The sequence below is a fragment of the Atractosteus spatula genome, chromosome 14, assembly GCF_055471065.1.
Source record: "Atractosteus spatula isolate fAtrSpa1 chromosome 14, fAtrSpa1.hap1, whole genome shotgun sequence".
NCBI classification, from domain to species: Eukaryota; Metazoa; Chordata; class Actinopteri; order Semionotiformes; family Lepisosteidae; genus Atractosteus; species Atractosteus spatula.
The window spans coordinates 19,562,196-19,583,054 of NC_142719.1; the positions used below are offsets into that span (position 1 = coordinate 19,562,196).

Sequence of the window (20,859 nt, forward strand, 5' to 3'; positions counted from 1 at the left end):
CAACCCGTCCTGATCCTCTACATCTCCTCCCCGTTGTCCTTCTCCACTTACTTCCGGATTATACCGTCTGCATAGGGTCCTGAACTACGCTTCACGGGAGCCTGGACCAGCTACCATTACAAGTAGAGGGCTCTAAGAAAGTTCATCGAGGATGCATTCCTTTAATGTTGACCCCATGCATTTTGAGTATCAATCTCTTACAAAGAACATCATTCTAGTCTTGGGAAAATGTAAATATACCATATTATACAGTACTGTATGTTCTTCTCTTCACAACTGCTGCTGCATGTTCCAAAAACTCTAACAAGTCACATTCCACTTCTCTTACAGTAAATACTATAAGTACAGTAAATACTATTTAAGTAAGTTCAGTAAGTACACTACACTATTTAAGTACACTATTTACTTAGACTTGCTGTCAGTCTAGTGTACTAAGTACACTATTTAAGTAAGTACAGTAAATACTATTACAGTAAATACTATATTCCCGTAGGGAAATTCATCAATTTCCCTACGGGATCAATAAAGTCTTATCTTATCTTACTATCTTGTGTCATTTAAATACTGTGTATTAATATTGTAATCATTGCTGTCAATAAATAAGACATTTACAGATGAAGGGAGGTTGTCTGGCCCATTTCATGCTTATTTCATAGTTGACAGCTTAATGATCCACAGAGCTGACTTGACATTGTACAGAACTGCATGGTGACTTTGGAGTTTTAAACTCAAAGACCACAGACATACAATGCAAGACTCTGATTATTACAGTAAAAATACAATTGTTAGAAATTAATACTTTGCTTCAGAATTTTGAAAGACCAGACATTCTCCATAAACATGTACTGTAACAATTATTTTTTCCATAGCAAAATGTTTTTCTTCTTACATCCCGTGTTATAATAGATTTAATGGTAAATAAATTCCCTAAATTAGTTTTGTCTTTTATTATAGTTGTTCAGCAGTATTGAAAAATAATGATTGCTCATCCTGATTTTGTGTGTAACATTCTATAGCATAGCTCTGACAATCTTCTACAATGTGAGTCAACAGCAATCTTCCAGAACTCTAAAATCTCATTCATAAAAAATGAATTCTGGATACTGATACATTAGAGATCTTATCTGGTAGAAATCATTTAATCTTTATATTATTTTGTCTTTTCATTTGCAATCATTGGAATTTCCATTAGAAAGTTCGGAATAGATGACATATGAGTATTTACTGCTACAGTCATTATAAAATAATTTTCCTGAGCATTAAGATAAAAAATAACATGAGAGTTTTTGCCCAGACTAGATATTATCCCAAATTTCCCAGAGCCATATGGATGTGTCTTGTACACTTACTGGGACTTATTTATTTTCTATTGACCTGTCTTCAATTCTCTTCATATGTGATACCACTAGTGTGAAGGTTCAGAGTGTGTTAATCAAACTGTCACAACCATAAGTCCCTCCTCGTAAGGGTGCTGCGGCTCTTTCCCGTTTTGCTTGATTTTTCTGCACCTGACTCCTATCCAGCCCTTCCCTACAAAAGCCAGATGCTCCTACCATTCTGGGCTTAGCTTTGGAAGATGGATGCCCAGAAGCTCCCCTACCAGTGGGTCCAGGAGTGGCCCGACGGCATAGGCTTCACAACGGCGTCCTGACCATCTGGGTCGGGGGCTGGGAGCGCCTGGTCCCGTTACCCCTTTTTATTTCCCTGACCCTTCACCGGATCCCACTCTGGTTTTTAACTTTGTCGTGTCTGTCGAGGATGGATCACCCGGCTCTGGACTTTTGCTCACTCTGGATTATCCTTCGGACTCCCCTTGGACTTTCGCCTGGACCATGGCCCCACAAGCACCAGTGCACCCTCAATAGCCCCCCTGCTCTTCTACCAGCCCCGACCCTAGTCTTCTTTCCCGCTGTGTTTGTTTCACTCCCTTCAGGATTCTGCCGTCTGCATAGGGTCCTGATTAACACAAACCCTGACACACGTCCAGGAGATACATGGCTTTTATCAATGACAGTGGTATTATTATTATCTTATAGCTTGATTTAATCTACATCTAAGTTTCAATACTCTTACTTATTGTACAGAAGGAACATACTGAAGATTTAGGAAAGTTTTTTCACACCAGTCCTGCTGTAATCAATACTTTGTGTGCTTATCTACTGTTAGAGACACCTTCATTGGGCAGATTTGCAGAGGAACAAAGTCACAACACAAGAAGAGAGGAAATAGCCTTTCAGTAAATGTGTTTTTAAAAGTGTAGATGGTTGTCCCATTGTTGGCATCAAAGAATGACACCTCCCCTCTTTCATAGTCCAGATGAACTCTGATCTTCTGGGGTTTGTTCTTCAGAGTGAGTCGTGTCTTTGGTGAGGTCAGTGCACTGTAAACAGTTCCCCACAGCTGTAGAGCCCATACTCCTTCTTCTGAGTGCAAAGTGAGTGATCCTTTCCTGTTGATAGAGTGTTTGGCCAAACCCAAAGCCCAAAAAGTGTTGTCTCCCACCTCCACATCCCAGTAGTGTCTCCCTGAGATGAATCCCTCAGATCCCAGCACGTAGACATGGGTATCAAACCTCTCTGGGTTGTCAGGGAGCTGCTGTTCCTCATGATATCTCACACTGGTTAGATCCTCAGACAATGATAGGTGAGACTGTGCAGTACTGGGGTCCAAAATCACAGGAGCTGATAGAAAAAATGACAGAAATCAACATTAACCTCCTGAAAGACATTTTTCCATCAATAAAATTTAATTAAATACCAGTGCAATTTTGTAAAAATTTAATAATACAAACGTACTGTATTAGTAATTAGTAAAACTCAGCCTCATTGTAAAAATGAACTAAAGATGTACATTTTATCATGAAAATATGAGTTTGATTTTAAAAAATGGCATCAATGTCATCTTCAATTGAGACATTCTGTATTTAATATATATATTATATAAATACATACATATAAGTTAAATACACAGTATAGCAGGATTATCACACAAAATTAACATTAATAAAGGCTTGAAAAATGTAAAGGCAAATTTCTGCAAATCATTATGACTAATACAAAGGTCAAAAAGATGTATAAAATTGAGAATTTAAAAAACTGTGCAGAAGTCAGCAATGGGTGTAACAAACAATAGCTTTGAAATACCTCAACCTTGATGTAAAAGGAATCAAATGTTACACATTCTATAATGTTTAAAATATTAAGAGAGCTGGGGAGTTACAGGCATCAGTTGGGAAATTCATACACTAGTGATGGGCTCTAAATAAGTTAAATGTTTTAAAATAATAAAATATAGTAAGATTTAAAACATGAAAATGATATTAATAGAGGCTTAGAAGTTTGTTAACATTCCTGTTAGTATCAGTAGGAGAACAGCAGCTAAAGAGACAGGACACTACAGACACACTGTCAGGAAAGGATCACCAGGACAAACTGGCCATGTAGTGACTCCTGTAAGTAAACTTGAGATCAGTCACTTCACTCCAGGGCTCTTACACAGACAGTCACACTCTCACTGCTTCTATCTGATTGACTGCACAATTCTCAATGTTCTTCCTGCACTGTGAGAACCTGTAAATCCCTCCCCCTTGTGATCCTGCCCCTCAGTACTCACTGTACTGAACAATCCTCAGCATCTTCTCCCAGACTCTGTACTTCAGAGAGCCCAGGTGCTTGGCAACATCTATCAGTGCTCCTGAAACCACCTCTGGATTCTGCAGTGTGCACTGGGCTCTGCAATAATATTCAGGAGTCAGTGCTGCTGTGAGTTTAGACTCAGTACAATAGAAAAGAGGAAGACAGACTGGAGTTCACATACATTACCTGCACTTTGTGTCCTTGTATTTCTGAAAAAATACAACAGGACCATGTATTAGATAGATATTTAATTTTCACCCTTTTACTGCATATACTTTTTTATATAAACAGTTAATTCAACTCTGGTCATAATTAAAACACAGAAATCAAATCCAAAAATCTCCAAAGAGTAGAACACTAAAACAAATACAAAAGTTGTAAAACATTTCGGTATTGTAAACACTCTGTATACTGATTAAAGACCTCATTAAGCATTGTAAATGAAGAGAACCTGCTGTGTACTGAGCAGTATGTATTGCTGCCAACTTTGATTGACTGCAGTCCAGGAGTAGTCAATGGTCTTCGTGTATGAAAGTGAGGTCAGTTTGAGCCTCAGATTTTCTGACTGTAGCTGTCAGGATCAAACTACCAGCAGAACTGACTCATACTGTACATTTTATAGCACAGCACAGTGCACAATGCAGTCGTGTGAATCTGACCATTCATTAGTTTCAGTCTGCATTCAGCGGGTAGCTGTCACAGAGAGACTGATCTGTACCTGCAGGAATGAAACATTTTCAGCTCCCATCTCCTGTTCAATGGCTCTGATTGTATTTGAAAGGGATGAGATCTCTCTTGTAAGGCTCTCAATCTTCCCCTTCATCATCCGACTCTTCTGCTCCTCTTCCCCTCTCAGTGCAGCTATCCTGGCTGTCTCTTCATCTCGTAGAAACTGGTGAAGTTTCTCAAACTCCTCCTTTATCTGTCTCTCAGTTCTCTGGGCCTGTGACTGGAATAAAAATTGTTGATCAGAGGTTGAATTTTATTACTCTGTGTTTAGGATATTTTGGGGTAGAGTACTGTATCTTTCCTAGCAGTTTATTGTTTTTAGAATCAGCAGTTGGCAATAACAAGTGTGATTACCCAGTTTCCTCATAAATTACGTTTAAATGGTGTTTTATTCAGCTGCACTTGCAATTTATTTTAAATGCATTATCCTTTCAGAGATTTAGATTTAGATTTAGATTCAGTACTATTATTCATCTTACTATTTAATTCAACTTTGTAATAAAGACATTTTAATTTGTATTTCTGAAACAAAATATCATTTCAGGGCAAGGTTACCTTAATATACTCTGCAGTATGGTCACATGTGTGTTTCACTTTATTAAAGGCTTCCAGTTTCTTCTGCATGGGTTCCAATACAGCTTTGAGCTCCTCCTGGAATGAGAAGACACTTTACTGCAGAAACAGATGGACATAACTGACAACACAGAATCAGTCTCTTTAGTACAGGGTTTCTACAGTTCCCCCAGTCCACACCATTGCAGTACTGCAGTGACACCAGCAAGCACTTATATTAGTGCTGATGGTCATAGAACCGAGGGGCAGGTTGCAGAAAATAACAGCAATTTAGTAGATCACAGGACTTGAGCGTTAAAATCCCTGCTGTATGTACTATATCAGATTAAATTCTGTATAGATTAATAAAAAAATTCCTGTTTCACCGTGCTGTTCATTGATTAAATGAAGACTTAATTCAAATGAATTGAACCAGTTTCTCATATTTATTTAGTATGTAAAAAATGGTGAGATAATTTTGAAGGTTATTCATTATCGGAGCATCAATAAGAGCCAATGATAAAAATACTTTTTGAAAAAATAAACCCTTTGTGAATAATCACAGAGATTCTGTGCCCATATACTGTATGGAAGTGCCCCAGTGTAATTCTCCTTGAACAGAAATTAGAGCACTAGTCATTTCTAACTGTGGGAACAGAGAATTTTGTCCCCTCTAAACCTGAATTAAAAATCATAGCCCCTTATTCACCGGCTTCCCAATGACTCTGCAGCCATATTCAGACCTAATAATAAGACCTTGATAAAAGCATATGAAGGTAAATGTACCCTTTAATACTGGCTTTTATAATTTTACATTTCTTCCACAATTCTGCCATAAAGTGTATGAAGATTAATTTAATTTATAATTTAAATATTTCATTCCATTTAATTTATTAAGATGAGCAGTATAGATGTGGTGTTGAAAGCTGAAAACACCTGTCTCTCTTCCTTGGCCATCCTGGACTTAATTCCTGACTGAGCATGGTCTGTGGGGAGTTTGCAAGTTTTCTCTGATTTAGCACAGGATTTTACTGGGTGTATTTCTGGCTATGTCAATAGTGAGTGCACACAGAGCAATGTACTGAGCTCCTGTCACACATGTATTATTGCCTTCTGGTGTAAACTTCTGGAATAGACTTCAAGTTACCAGGACTCAGTACAAAAGTATCAGTTCTGATCTTTCTGATAATTGATATGATCTCAGTTACTGAAATGATTTTGGTTCAGATTTTAAAACTATACTGTAAATCCAAGATTGGATTTTGGTATTAACTTCATGTCAACTTCTCAGTTTCTGAACACCACTCACTGATGTGATCTGTCTCAGTAATCAGAATTCTGTGCTTTATTTCATTGTTCCCATGCAGTATTAATAGTGCAGTGATGTGTGAGAATAAACAGTGAGGATCCTGCATATAACTTTGACAATACACTGATACTGCCTTTGTGGTATTCTATTACTCTGGTTAAGTAATGTGCTATGAAATTGCGGTTAAATGTTTTCATATGTTAAAGCACGTAATACACTATCATCTTGTATTTTCATGTTCAATAGTGATTTATAAGCAATAGTACACCTGTTGTCTCTTGTTCAAACTAATAAATTATACAGTAATTCTAGACCTCACTTTCTTTTTATATAGTTTATTGCCACGTAATTCACAATGCTGTAATTTGCTTTCAATACAACAAGAGAACATCGATGAAGGTGACATACAGCACATACAATATTAAGAAATGAATACAAAATTAAAATGAAAAAGACAATCCGTATACAGATGCATAATAAGAGGCAAAATAGCTGAAGGGGAAAGAGTTCAAAGTTTGTATGGCAGAGGGAAAGAAGCCAAGGCTGAAACAGGCGGTTCTTGAAAGCATTTATTTAAAATGTTTTCCTGAAGGGAGGAGCGGAAAAAAATAATAAGATGGACGAAAGGGGTCTCAAATAATCTCATATTATTGTGGGAATGACTGGAGGTGCAGCATGTGCAAAGGGATAAAATAAAAAGGGATAAAACTCAGTCCTTTCCAGTTTTCCTTTTTTATACTGTAGCTGTTCAAATTCCCCTACCAAACTGATGAAAGCTGTTAAAGTACTTTGTATTCTTGACAAAGAAGATGTTGGTTCACTCTGTGTTTCTTAAGTGCCTGAGAAAGTACATCATCTGTCATTTATTTTCTATTATAAATGGAGTGAATTTCAATCATTTGCCATATTTAAAACTGTCTACATAATATATTTATTAACTGAATTAATGTATACAGTATATTCAAAACAAAACATTTACAAACTGTCACAATTCTAACATGTTCTTTCACAATTATCAATTTCTTTTCTATTTTTTTACTTTGAAAGTTTTTCTTAGATACAATGTTTTCTCACCTTATAGTCCACCACGGCCTCCTCCACGGGACAGAGCTCATGGTTTTTGTGTTTTCTTGAAGTCTGACAAACAACACAAACAGGTTCTTGATCAGTCAAACAGAAGAGCTTGAGTTTTTCTCTGTGCAAACTGCAGAGCTCTTCAGACCCTGCTGGAGGTCTCTGACTCCTCTCCTTTAACATGGCTTCACACAGGTTCTTTAAAGCCAGGTTGAGGGTATGTTTGTCTTTAGAAGACCTTCTCCTGCAGACTGGACATTCCTGAGATCCCTTCATTTGCCAGTACTGCTGTAGACAGGCTTTACAGAAGCTGTGGCTACATGTCAGGACAACAGGATCCTTGAAGATTTCACAGCACACAGGACAGGAGAGCTCCTCTTCCAGGACTGAAGATCTTACTGCCATTTCTTCACAGAGTTACAGACTGTCTTGTTTTAAGTAATGTCTTCTGATCACAGCTTGAAATATACAGTACTTTCACTTTCACTTAGTGCTTTTATAAGTTGTGTTGAAATCACCTCCCAGTGAAATTACAGCTATAATTGATGTTCTTTATTTATTGTGTCTTTATTGTTGTTTGTTTTTAATTTTTTAAAAGTGACATATTTCAGCACAGAAACACATCACTAATTCAGATTATATTAATGTAAGAAACTCAGACACGTCAGCTCACCCCTCCTCTTCCTGCTGGACTTGCCAAATGTTCACAGTTACAGGTTCCTCTAGGGGGCAGCATCATACTAACAATCTGTCATTCAAAACCTCATTTTTTATTATACCTTTTACAGATGATGTCCCAGCATTTCTTATTTAATTCTGCCTGTTTCCTGATGCTGGGTTGTTCCTGTGTCTATTTCACTTTCCCTTTTCTTTATTTTATTATTTCTGAATTGTACATACAGCAGCACTTTTTTTGTCTAACAATCTGAATCTGCAAAGTTTCTTATTTGGAAGGTGCTGTCAAATGGAACACCATTTTGCATTTCTGAAAAAATAATGTTTTATGGTGGAAACAAATAACATCCTGTATATTTCAAAGAAATAAGTAAAGGTTAATTCCACTGGAAAATAGAAAGGAGAGACAATTGCTGAGCGCTCTTCAAGTGTCACCCTGTTTTTTCTTGTTTTTACGTTTCATCCACCACTGACCATGTTCCTTTTATTATTATTATTTTATTTATTTTTGGAATAACATGTTCCTTGGATAAAATTATGCTCTAGTGAGAGTATTTGGAATATTCCATTCTGTTTTGGTCTCAACACAAAATAACAGACATTGCTACTCTAGAAGTAGTATTAACCAGAAGAGTGCTGTTAATGCCTGGTCTGAATTAAACGTTTTGCCTGGAACAGTGAAGAGCATGTGGGGATTTAAAATAAGAACAGTAGGACATCAGACTGGTTAGAAATGAGTGGAGACCCATCATTTTGTTGCTATTAGCTAATTGATCTGAGGATCTATGATGTACAAAGTCAGGAACAAACAGAACATATAGATGGAGTAACAAGGACTGTTATTTAAGTTTAGAATCAAGTGTTTTAAAGATTTCTAAAAACTATATATATTTTTGTTGCCTTGACAAGGCAGGAATGTGGTAATAAGCCCTTTCTGATAAGAGACCTCATAGCGCAGATGGGCTCCTTCAGATATGAATTTTCTTCCCAGAACCACGGGTTCAAGGTTACTGTTCATCACCCAAAGAAAGATCCACCAATGAGGAATCTGCCATAAGTCAACAACTTGTGATGTCATACCTTACAAACAAGAATTTGACTCATTTCCATTAGTTAACTCACTGGCTCCTTATCTCTCTCTAACTGAACTGTTAATCTGATTTTCTAACTACGTGATTGCAAGATGTCAGTCAGGACTTACACTTTTCTCCAAGACACCAGGCTGAGAGAGTGAGTCAGTTAAAAAGAATTGTGACCAAGTTATTCTTTCTGAAACAGGAGAAATCTTGTGTTTGCGAATCCACTTTCTTTTTGTCAACATCCTAAATATCTACCCATATTAAGAACCAATCTACTGTATATCTGGGACAAACGGACTTCTGACTTCTCCCAACCTGACTGACTTGCGTTCAGCAAGACACTAACTTTTGGCTAGTGGCTAAGCCTAACACTAGGCAAAGCTCTTTTCTCTCAGTGCCACTCTCTGGCACTGAGACCATCCTTGGACAAAGCGAGCAGTTGCCAAGCTGAATTATGGACCAAACCAGCCAGCTCTGTCTTCTAGGCAGGAGTTTCACTCATCAAGGATCTTTGTGTATAAAATATCTTTATTCACATTATAATTGAGAGTTGAACTATTTCCACATATGTTTAAGATACAAATACTGTATTTTTCTAAACTGATATACTGTAGGTGGTGTAATATTGTATTACCTTATGTTAAGGTGTCTACCTACAACTAGTTGGGTTTGGCACTGAACATTCACCGAAGGGTTGCCCAGAAGAAAAACTGTACTGTATATCTTTCCACAGACCATCTTTGTAAATAATATCACAAGACGCATCCCAAATTGCACCATCCTCGCAGCTTAGTTTTTTACATTTCATATTCCATGTTTTGCTACCTGTATACAATACCCCACAATTGTACAAATCCAATGTTATCAGTTAGGTATAGCAATCTGTCTGTGTCTTCTTTGATTTCTTTTGCAGCTTGTTCTGTTTGTTTCCAAAATTGTTATTGTATCTAAAAAAGAACAACTAATCCACATAACCATGTCTCATTTCTTTCTAATTCTGTGTATTTACTAATATTGTATTTGTTACTGACACTAACTAAAAAAAGAACCTTTACAGATGAAAAGAGGCTGTCTGGTCCATCTTACACGTATTTTGTGGTTTGCAGTTTATAGATCCAGGGATCTGAAAAGATCTGACACTGAAGAGTCATGTCTAACCTTTTGACAATAGGTGATATTTTATATTCACTTAAACGTAGACAACAATACAGACTCCAATATGCTTGCAAACCATATCCTAAGGTTAATATTTCCTGGAATCAATACAGCACCTTTCATTTCAAAAAGTTGTAGGAGGGGATTCACTTTATCCACCACAGAATGAAGAACCTACCTGGAAAACATACAACAGCCTCTGTACCAGCAGCCCCACTGCAAATCAGACAAGGTAAAGAAGTGTGAATCTGGATGAATAATTTGATTAAGCGGGAACTTTAGGGAGGCAAGACTATACAGTACAAGCCCATGGGGGAATTTATGCAACGCACAAGGGCTAACACCCCAACTCTCAGTTAAATGTCAACTTAATTTTCACAACACAAGCAATGTGGGTATACTGTACATCTTCTTTTGGAAAATGTGACAGTTCCCAGTTAAAGCTCCCTCTAGGGGGCAAAATCGTCCTGAGAAGCTCAAAGCTTGTTCAGCCAACATCACTTCTGTTTCTCCTGTGTCCTCTAACTCAATACTTACACCACCTCACCTGCACTGCTCTAAGTAGTCACACAACAAATGACAGAGGAGTTAGAATCAGTTGATTATTATTTTAATTCATTTTGTGCAAAATTTCCAGCTGAACTTTTAGCATTCAGACATAACATCAGCCAGACTCTGTCACACAAACAGAGTCTGTTATGCGTTGATGAGACATTTCTTGTGGAGAAATGGAAATTTCTGCATGGATTGTCATAATTAGGAAAGTTGAAAATAGTGTTTAATAATTTCATTGTCATGAGCAGATCTTCTTTTAGGAGCATCAGAAATTTTGTTCATGACTTCTATTGTAATATTTACAGCTTAAAAATATACTGACAAGAATCTAGGTTTTATTTACATCTATCTGTATTGGTTTCTGTATAAATCGTGTCCATTACACAATATACAATTATTTAGTTACAAAAATCATTATTTACTGCAAATATAAATACACATTTGGTGCTTCTTTGATATTACTTGTGGCTCACAGGGCAAGAGTTGTGCTGATTGTGTCCTTTATATGAATGAACAATAGATTTTGCAATCACAGATGAGCTAGCTAAAGAACAAAAGCTTAATTTAATTAAACATAAAGCTACTGTAAGTACAAACTTCTCAATTATAAGAGAGTATAAATGAAAATGATATTCTAACAGATTCTAAGATTTTGCTTAATTAACCTATTCGACTCCTTTGAGCAATAAAGACAGTTTGATATATACAGTAGTTACCCCGTAGGTGATTCCAAAGAGAACTACAGTCAAGGAAAGTAATGGTTACATTGTGCTTGGGCATTTGGAATATTTTGCTCCATTTTGGTCACCGTACAAAATAATTAATAAGAGCAATTTCTTACACTTAAATGGTGCTTTTCATGACACTTCATTCAAAGCACTAGACAGGTAGTGGAGACTCCCCTCCGTGACCACCAGTGTGTAGTACCCACCTGGACGATGCAACGGCAGTCAAAGTACACCAGTACACTCACCATATATCAGTCATCAGCTAGGAGGAGAACAGAGTAATGAAGCCAATGCATAAACGGAGATTATAAGGACGCCATGCCATGATTGGTGAATGTCAGGTGAATATTTGGCCAGGACAGCAGAGTAACATCCCTACTCTTTTCAAGAAACGCCTTGCACTTTTAATGACAGGACTTTTAATGACATCTTATCCGAAGGATGGTGCATTTATTTACAGTATAGTGTCCCCATCACTATACTGGGCCATTAGGACCCACACAGACTGCAGAGTGAGTGCAGTCTCACTAACGCCTCTTCCAGCAACAAGCTTTTCCCAGGAGTCTCCCATCCATTCAGGGACATATCTGCTTAGATTCAGTGGGTTAAGAGTTGTGAGTTGCAAAGTGATATAACTGATGGCAAAAAACATTGCTACTTAACAGACAGAAAAAAGCAGAAGAACAATATTAATTCCTTTTGAAAAAACATAATGCTTCTTTCAATGTTTGTTCTACATGCAACAGTGTGAAATGTCCTCATTCTGTATGCTCCATCAAAGAATCTGATATTGCCTGTTACAGACAAGCATGTCTGTGTATTGAAAATTTGAAAATCCAAAGTACACATATGAAAAGTAATTTTTAAAGATTATCGCATATACTGTATAATGCTAGAAAAAAGAAACTCAACATATTATGGAATGAGAATACTGCAGTTATAGCTTATGTACTTTCACAAAGTTGTCAATTTGTTTTAAGCCTTCTGACCAGCAATACAGCTTGTGCAGTGAGGCATCGCAACTTGCCAATCACTCGAAAGCTCATTAGGTGCACTTTTACCCAACGATGTCCAGATGGAACAATGCCTGATCAGGTCACCTTTAAAATGACCTTAATTCAAAGCTTAGGTCACTGCAAGAAAAAGGCCACACTTAGTCCGTTTTCTGTGCATTCCATAATGCCTTGAATGTCACCAGAAGCAAGGGAGAGGGCCATTGGCGTGCTGCAGGCAGGCATGTCATGTGCCAGCATTGCCAGACACCATGGAGTAAGCCGCTCCACTGTGTCCTGACTGCAGAGAAGGTTTTAGCAGACTGGCAGGACAGATGACCGTCCAAGATCCGGTCTCCCTCGAGTGACCACACCAGAGCAGGACCAACACATCAGACTGGTCCATCTGAGAGATTGTTTCAGAACTGCAACCCGTACTGCTACTGAAACTGCCGGCAGACACAATGCCTGCATCAGTGACAGGACAGTGAGACTCTATACTGCTGGCCTTAGAGCAACGCGACGTGTCAGAGGCCCCCTGCTCACGCCTCCTAGACATCACACCCGACTGGCTTGGGCCAGACAGAGGCTGTGATGGACTCGTCAGTAGTGGCATCAGGTCCTCTTCAGCCCCATTCCACACAGACGAGAGGGCCAGAGTGTGGAGGAGGAGGTGTTGTGTTTCTTTATTCTATCAATATATACTGTAAATAAAGTGCTCATCCAAAATACTTCTGTGATCCACTGTGCCAAGATCTTCAACTTCAACGCACTGTGTTACTGTCCATTGTTACAGACACCTTCAGTGGGCAGATTCGCAAAGGAGAAAATCTAGAATTCAGCCAGAAGACTGGAAACACGCTCTCAGTAAATGTGTGTTTAAAAGTGTAGATATGAGTCCCATCACTGGGGTCAGAGAATGACACCTTACCCTTGTCAAAGTCCAGCTGCACTCTGATCTTCTGAGGTCTTTTCTTCAGAGTGAGTTTTGCCTGTGGTGTTGTAGTGTGCTCTCACGAGGCACCAGTTCTGTAGGGGTTTGGGGATTTACTGGGACAATTATTAATTGTGGCAGTAAATCACAAAATGATTCTTTTAATGGCCTTAGAATCCAACCATGGGATATAACTCAAACAACGCACACACACAGGTACTAATACACGAGGATACATTTATTAATACATAAAATGTGCATCTAAACATAACAGATCTTATTGTGAGGGTTATCAGAATACAAAAGATATATATTCATTCAGTTACAAAGAGTTACATATATCAAGAGGACATATGTTCAGTATATCATTCATTTAGACCGTTTCGTAATTGAACTTGGTTACAACTTCTTCATTAGATACTCAAAACAAGTGCATAACTCTTAGGAATTAAATTGATATCAACTGGTTGGGATAACAATTGAATTCTCGAGCTGTAATGCAGTGAAGTTGAATACTCATCCAATCTCTGGGGATTCAGATCTCCTGCAGGCACAAAGAAACAGTTGCAGGCTTGTTGCTGTCCAATCCGCGCTCTCTGGCTCCGTGCCAGGCTGTGCTGTGCGGCTTGCGACGGTGCGCTGCTGATGCTCTCTGAGACCGGCTAGTTAGTGTTGGCTTTAACTAGCGAAGTTTGTGCACAGGAGAAAAGATGACTGTGGGTCCCAGCAGGTCAGGAAGAGGACCGGTTCGTTCCTGATGAGGCGCTAGTTCTGAATACTGATTTAGCTGTCCACAGTTCCGATCTGTTCACGAGGCTTGCTGCTGGTGCTAACCTCGGGTGGATCCTTTGGTTACTCGTGGCGACCTCCGCTCTCAACTCTTAGAACAAAGCAAAGTTCTGGCACTCGGACACACTGGCCGTTACGTGGTTGTCCGGGCTAAGTCTCAGGATGGTCAGGAGGCGCGCTGCGAGAATGTCCTGCCCTTGGGAGCCTTTCTGCTCCTGGGCCGTCCTGCCCTGGAATTGTCTCCCACCCCTGGAATTCTCCTTTTGGAATTCTCCTTAGAATTGTTCTGTGTTGCCTGTTTTTACCTGGAGGAACTTCAGCTCGTTCATTGGCTGAAAATTTCATGGGCATCAGAGACCCACGTTGGTTACTCGGCCCTACCAGTCCCTGATTGGTTGATCAAGGTGAGATATGAGTCACTTACTCCTGACACATAGGAATGCAGTCCAGATGTCCATCTGGCACTCCCTAGACAGATAGGCGCCAATGGATGACCATTGATCATGATAGCCAGGCTTAGCTAAGTGCATCCCCATTTGGGAGCTGTCCCTTATCAAAAGAAAACATTCTTTAAATCAGCCTGCATGAATAGTTTCTCTGTGGCTGCACCACAGAGATGAAGAGAGAGATGGGGCCTCATTTGAGAAAGCACAGCAATACTTAAGTCCTGTATTTTAATAAGCCTTGCCGCTACAGTGTTGTCAGAGCAAAGTAATTATCTCCACACAGCTGTAGAGCCCAAACACCCCCTTCTGGGCTCAGAGCGATTATTCCTTTCCTGCTGATGGACTGTTTGGCCAAACCCAAAATCCAGTAAGTGTTGTATCCTACCTCCACATCCCAGCAGTGTCTCCCTGAGGTGAACCCCTCAAATCCCAGAACATAGTAACAGTGATCAAACCTCTCTGGGTTGTCAGGAAGCTGCCCTCTCACAGCTCTGCATCTCACACTGGTCAGATCATCAGACAGTGAGAGTCGAGGTTCTGCTGTGTTGGGGTCCAGAGTCACAGGAGCTGTAAGGAAATACAAATAACAAGAAATATCACACCAGCTAAAAAAAATATATATTAAATATTTAATATAGTTATTAAGACTTTTTTAATTTATTAAGACTTATTTACACGTGATTAAATTTACACCTTTTTCAAAGTGTAACTTCCAAATAAATTAACCAGTAAAAGCAACATGGAAATAAATAGAGAAGATGTACAAACAGAAACATAAGAAACATTTTAGAATAAAATAATCGTATCTAAGGAAGCACAAACTGAAAATCAACTAATGATAATATAGGTATTGTATGACAATTGTGCTATCTTGTGATTATCATATACAGTATACAGTACATGTAATTATGAGATAGTAAATCTCATAAGATAAGATCTGCCAATAACAAGTTAATTTTCTCACAATATTTTTTTTTCTTTGATGGCAGCAATGGAATTACATTTTTGAGTCTAAAGGTGAAAGAACTTAAATGCAAAGAAATAAGGATTCTAATATTAAACCTTTTCATTGAACCTGAGCATATGGAGTGTGTCAGTGATTTTTATTGAACAACCTGAACAGCATCATATTGATGAGAATTAAGTGAGGTGAAAGCATTAGATATCAAGCCTATTAAATGAAGCCCTTATCATACATTGTCTAAAGTGTATGATATTACAGAGGAGGATGACTGCAATAATGTGCTGTGGTATCAGTATATTAAATTTCAAGGAATAAAAACTGAATCTCAAAAAAGAGGCAGGGAAACACAACACTGGAGAACACAATCAAGCCGGTGATGCATGAGCAAGCACATAAATAGTCAGGACACTACAGACACACTGTCAGGAGAGACAAACTAGCCATGTAGTAACCCCTGTAAAGCAAACTGGAGATCAGTCACTTCACTCCAGGGCTCTTACACAGACAGTCACACTCTCACTGCTTCTATCTGATTGACTGCACAATTCTCAATGTTCCTCCAGTACTGTGAAGGCCTCCAAATCCCTCCTGCACCCAAGTACTCACTGTACTGAACAATCCCCAGCATCTTCTGCCAGACTCTGTATTTCAGAGAGCCCAGGTGCTTGGCAACATCTATCAGTGCTCCTGAAACCACCTCTGGATCCTGCAGTGTGTGCTGGGCTCTGCAATAACATTCAGGAGTCAGTGCTGCTGTGGGTTTGGATCCATATGCACAGCACAGTACAATAGAAGACAGGAAGACAGTCTGGAGTTTACATTCCTGCTCTTTGTGACCATGTAGTTCTGGAAAACCAATATTAATGTGAAAAATGAATCATTGCAAATAGAATCTTTTTACAAGGATTTATTTAAATGCTCATGTATAGCAATGATTTTTGGAGTACTTGTTGTGACAATTCAGAATAGCAGACTGAATAACAGTAGAGATCGTTCTGCTAAGTGGCTATTACACTTGACGACAGAATGGAGATAAGAATGCACAGCTGAATGAAATATATTTGAAACATTTAAAAATGAAGATTTATACAAAACACTGAATATTTAATTGACGTTCTGCACCATTTAACACATACAATATCTGAAAATATAATGCAAGGAAAGATAAACAATCATAAAATAATTCTCATTCTCTTTATATTTGAAATTGACCTTTGTAAATGAAGAATCTAAGCTGTAACTACTTTTGTCCTCTCTGGATGTTTCCCTGGTGTTCTTCAACAAAATGAAGGTAACATTTTTCATATTCTTTTCACAAATGTAACTCAGCTCTCTCATGGAGAGGACCTGACCTTCCTAGAGAATTCAGAAAATCTCTAGTTGGCAGCATTAGACTCATAGTAGAACTGACTCCTCAGTGCAGCATAGTGCACATTCTAGTTGTCAGTGTGTGAATTTGACCATTCATTAATTTCAGTCTGCAGTCTGCATTCAGTGGACTGTTGTCACAGAGTCATCTCTACCTGCAGAAATAAAATGTCTTCACCTCCCATTTCCTGTTCTATGGCTCTGATTGTGTCTGTGAGGGATGAAATCTCTCTTGTAAGGCTTTCAATCTTCTCCTTCATCATCTGACTTTTCTGTTCTTCTTCCTTCCTCCGTGCAGCTTTGCTGGTGGCCTCTTCTGCTTGTAAAAACTGGTGAAGCTTCTCAAACTCGTCCTTTATCTGCTTCTCTGTCTGCTGAGCCTGTGTCTGAAATGGAAAGAGTGTAACAATCAAGAATAAAATTATATTCTACTATCACAATGGAGTTTCCTCACACCTTCAGAGATGCTGGATTACTTTGAATTCAAAATGCTCATAGTCTTGACTTGCAGCAACATAGTTATCTATTTAGGTTGGCATTAAACAAATCAATGAAACATTCAAATCAATTCTGCATAAAATTTGAAACAATTTCTTGACTATCTCTAAAACTCATGCTAGGAAGAATCTTCACTTCATTGTTGTACTGTATTAAAATATCTTCTCTGATGTCTTTCTTTAAAATATCTAAGTGATAACACTTAATTGGTCATTTAACCTGAGCTGGTTGCAATGTATTTCTTAATATACCTTAATGTACTCTGCAATTTGATCACATGTCTGTTTTACTTTGTTAAAGAGTTTTATCTTCTTCTGCAGGAGCTTCAGTGCAGCCTTGAGTTCCTCGTGGAATGAGATGACAGTCCACACTTTACTGTAGGAACTACTGACAGCAGGTTTCACTGCCCAAGCGAATCATACAAGAAAGCAACTGAACAGGTTGACAGTAACCAGAGTTCACACTTGACTGGAGAAACACACTCTCTGTTCACTTACCTCTGCAGGGATCAGATTTTTCTATTGATTGTTTAACACTTACAAGACCCCTACATCTTAAACTATTATTGTCAGTGACGAAGCAAAAAATACAATATGTTATTTGTGTAGGCTCTACTATTAATTGCATAGTGTTTTTTCTCCGCACATTCTAAGATTTTAAATCCTCCTAAACTAAACTAACACAGTTTGCAAAATACATTGACAAAAACATCTTCTTAATAACATTGTTTTGCTTTATAAATAGTTTTCAAACCTTCTGCTTCTCTGCTGCCTCCTCCAAAGGGCGTAATTTGTGGTTTTCATGTTTTTCTGAAGTCTGACAAACAAACCAGACAGCTTCTTGATCAGTCAAACAGAAGACTTTGAGTTTCTCTCTGTGCAGCCTGCAGAGCTCTTCAGACCCGACTGGAGGTCTCCGGCTCCTCTCCTGTGAGAAGACCTCACACAGTTTCTTTAGAGTCAGACTGATAGGAGGGTGGTCCATTGAAGAATGTCTGTAGGCTGGACATTCCTGAGAGCCCTTCTGTTCCCAGTGCTGCTGCAGACAGGATTTACAGAAGCTGTGTCTACATGACAGGAGAACTGGTTCCTTGAAGATCTCACAGCACACAGGACAGGAGAGCTCCTTTTCAAGGACATAACTTCCTTCCATTTTTCACAGACTTACAGCCTGACAACTTTTCTTTTAACCTGTTTTTCTCAGCAATATCTTTTTCTCACTGCTTCACAAATACATGTAGATTAACTTCATTTTCTCTGATTATAACACATTAATATACCTCATGTGAAGAGACATTTGTTCCTGACTCTAGTTTTAGTCAGCATATAACAGGGCCAAAACACATGTACAATCATACCCTAGACTTAATTACCACTCATAGAGCTGATATTCATCATATATTAGTCCATCCCATGGATCATTCTAACCACTTTTTAATTACTTTTGAGATTTGACTACACTCTGTAGTTGCCAAGGAGAATATTATTATGACACGGCACATCAGTAGGGGTACTTATTTAAAATTTATGAACGCGATGAATAATGCTAACTTCATCTCTAGTACTAATGTTGATGAAATCACACATAACTCTAATACAGTGGTCAGACAGTCCCTCAATGAAGTAGCCCTGTTAAACACTAAGGTAGTCAAAACCACTAGACACTCCATTGTTTAATGATCACACGATCTCTTAAACAGGAGTGCCGCAAACTAGAGCACAAATGGAAGTCTACTGGTTTGCAAGTATCCCAGACGGCATGGACTGATAGCTTAACACGATATAAGAAAGCCCTACAGTATATAGAACTAGTTCAGCCTACTACTCTAAACTCATAGAAACCAATAAAAATAACCCTCGCTACCTATTTAGGACAATAGCTAATCTACCAAATAAGGCAGATTCAGCAGTATCAGCTAACTTTAGTAGTGACATTTTCATGGACTTCTTTAACAATAAAATTAACAACATCAGACTTCAAACACAATCAAACAGGCCGCAAAGAAGTCTGGTACATAAACAATGTGTGCACCTTTTCAGTGTTTTTCAATTAGTTAATGAAAAAGAACTAAATAAATTAATTATCAAGACAAAATCAACCACTTGTCCGCTAGATCCCATCCCCACCCAACTAGTTAAAGATTCCCTAGACGTACTGGCGGAACCAATAATTAATATGATGAACACGTCCTTTGCATCAGGTGTTGTACCTGACCAATTTAAGGTAGCGGTTGTTAGACCACTGCTTAAGAAACCAAATTTGGATCCACAAGTTCTTAACAACTACAGACCTGTCTCAAATGTTCCATTTCTATCTAAAATTCTTTAGAGAATGGTTGCGGCCCAAATTCAGTTGTATCTGGATTCAAATAATATAATTGAGAATTTCCAATCTGGTTTCCGCCAAGGCTACAGCATTGAAACTGCATTAGCAAGAGTTGTAAATGATATTCTGTTAGCTACTGACACAGGGAATGCAAAAGTGCTTGTGCTTCTAGATCTTAGTGCTGCCTTTGACATGGTTGACCATTGTATTTTGTTACACAGGCTTTGTTCTAAGGTTGTCCTATGTGGAACCGTCCTTAAGTGGTTTACCTTCTATTTAACTAACCGTTTTCACTATGTTCAAATATCCAATAATTGTACTGCTTCGTTACTGTCACCAGTCACATTTGGGGTACCACAGGAATCAATGCTGGGACCAGTATTGTTCTCTCTGTACATGTTGCCGCTAGGTAAGATAATATGAAAGACTAATATTAACTTTCATTCCTATGCTGATGACACTCAGATATACATTTCATTTACACCTAACAACAACTTGTCAATTGTCACTTTAGCTAATGGCATTAATGAAGTAAAAACTTGGATGTGTGAAAACTTTTTGTCACTCAACTCAAACAACTAAAACTGAGGTTCTGTTGTTTGGAGGCGACAGTGCGGATAGCACTGCTATAACCTTAGCACTCAACTCTGAGGGTTTAAAATTTTGCCTCAATGATTCCACATGTAACCTAGGCGTTATTTTAGACAAGGCTCTCATTTAACTCTCATCTTAATGCAGTATCGAAGGCGTGTTTCCTAAGGTTAAGAAACATTGCAAAACTAAGGTATTTTCTCTCCACTCAAGACACAGAGAAACTAATACATGCTCATGTATACAGCAGATTAGATTACTGTAATGTACTACTATCAGGGAGCACCTATTGCACTTTCAACACCTTACAGCGAATTCAAAATGCGGCAGCTAGAATTGTTACTACGAGTAGAAAGTACAACCACATAACACCTACAGTATACTTAGCACTCTCCATTGGCTTCCTGTTAGGTACAGGGCAGACTTCAAAATTCTTTTACTTATTTATAGTGTTCTCAGAG

General features: G+C 38.4%; 2 protein-coding genes across 2 annotated transcripts; both read right to left on the reverse strand.

Moving 5' to 3' along the window:
- Positions 1 to 1,985: 1,985 nt before the first annotated feature.
- LOC148820877 (nuclear factor 7, brain-like) lies at positions 1,986 to 7,776 on the reverse strand. Its single transcript, XM_088932784.1, has 6 exons — positions 7,300 to 7,776; positions 4,920 to 5,015; positions 4,354 to 4,584; positions 3,822 to 3,844; positions 3,613 to 3,731; positions 1,986 to 2,681 (listed from the first exon to the last, which is right to left on the reverse strand). Exons 1-6 carry the CDS (start codon positions 7,702 to 7,704, stop codon positions 2,137 to 2,139), a joined length of 1,419 nt encoding a protein of 472 aa, XP_088788910.1. The 5' UTR covers positions 7,705 to 7,776; the 3' UTR covers positions 1,986 to 2,136.
- Positions 7,777 to 13,247: 5,471 nt separating this feature from the next.
- Positions 13,248 to 18,634, reverse strand: LOC148820878 (zinc-binding protein A33-like). Its single transcript, XM_088933403.1, has 7 exons — positions 18,236 to 18,634; positions 17,734 to 17,826; positions 17,140 to 17,370; positions 16,861 to 16,891; positions 16,223 to 16,339; positions 14,915 to 15,219; positions 13,248 to 13,493 (listed from the first exon to the last, which is right to left on the reverse strand). Exons 1-7 carry the CDS (start codon positions 18,632 to 18,634, stop codon positions 13,248 to 13,250), a joined length of 1,422 nt encoding a protein of 473 aa, XP_088789529.1.
- Positions 18,635 to 20,859: the final 2,225 nt, after the last annotated feature.

Excerpts from the sequence above, each read along its gene's own strand:
- LOC148820878 (XM_088933403.1), bottom strand. The coding sequence starts at position 18,634 with ATGGAAGGAAGTTATGTCCTTGAAAAGGAGCTCTCCTGTCCTGTGTGC. Across the intron at positions 15,220-16,222 it reads GCTGGGGATTGTTCAGTACA|CTCCTGTGACTCTGGACCCC; the intron begins GTGAGTACTTGG and ends ATTTCCTTACAG. Across the intron at positions 13,494-14,914 it reads TGTGTGGAGATAATTACTTT|CACACTACAACACCACAGGC; the intron begins GCTCTGACAACA and ends GCCTCGTGAGAG.
- LOC148820877 (XM_088932784.1), bottom strand. The coding sequence starts at position 7,704 with ATGGCAGTAAGATCTTCAGTCCTGGAAGAGGAGCTCTCCTGTCCTGTG. Across the intron at positions 3,732-3,821 it reads TACAAGGACACAAAGTGCAG|AGCCCAGTGCACACTGCAGA; the intron begins GTAATGTATGTG and ends ATATTATTGCAG. Across the intron at positions 2,682-3,612 it reads GCTGAGGATTGTTCAGTACA|CTCCTGTGATTTTGGACCCC; the intron begins GTGAGTACTGAG and ends TTTTTCTATCAG.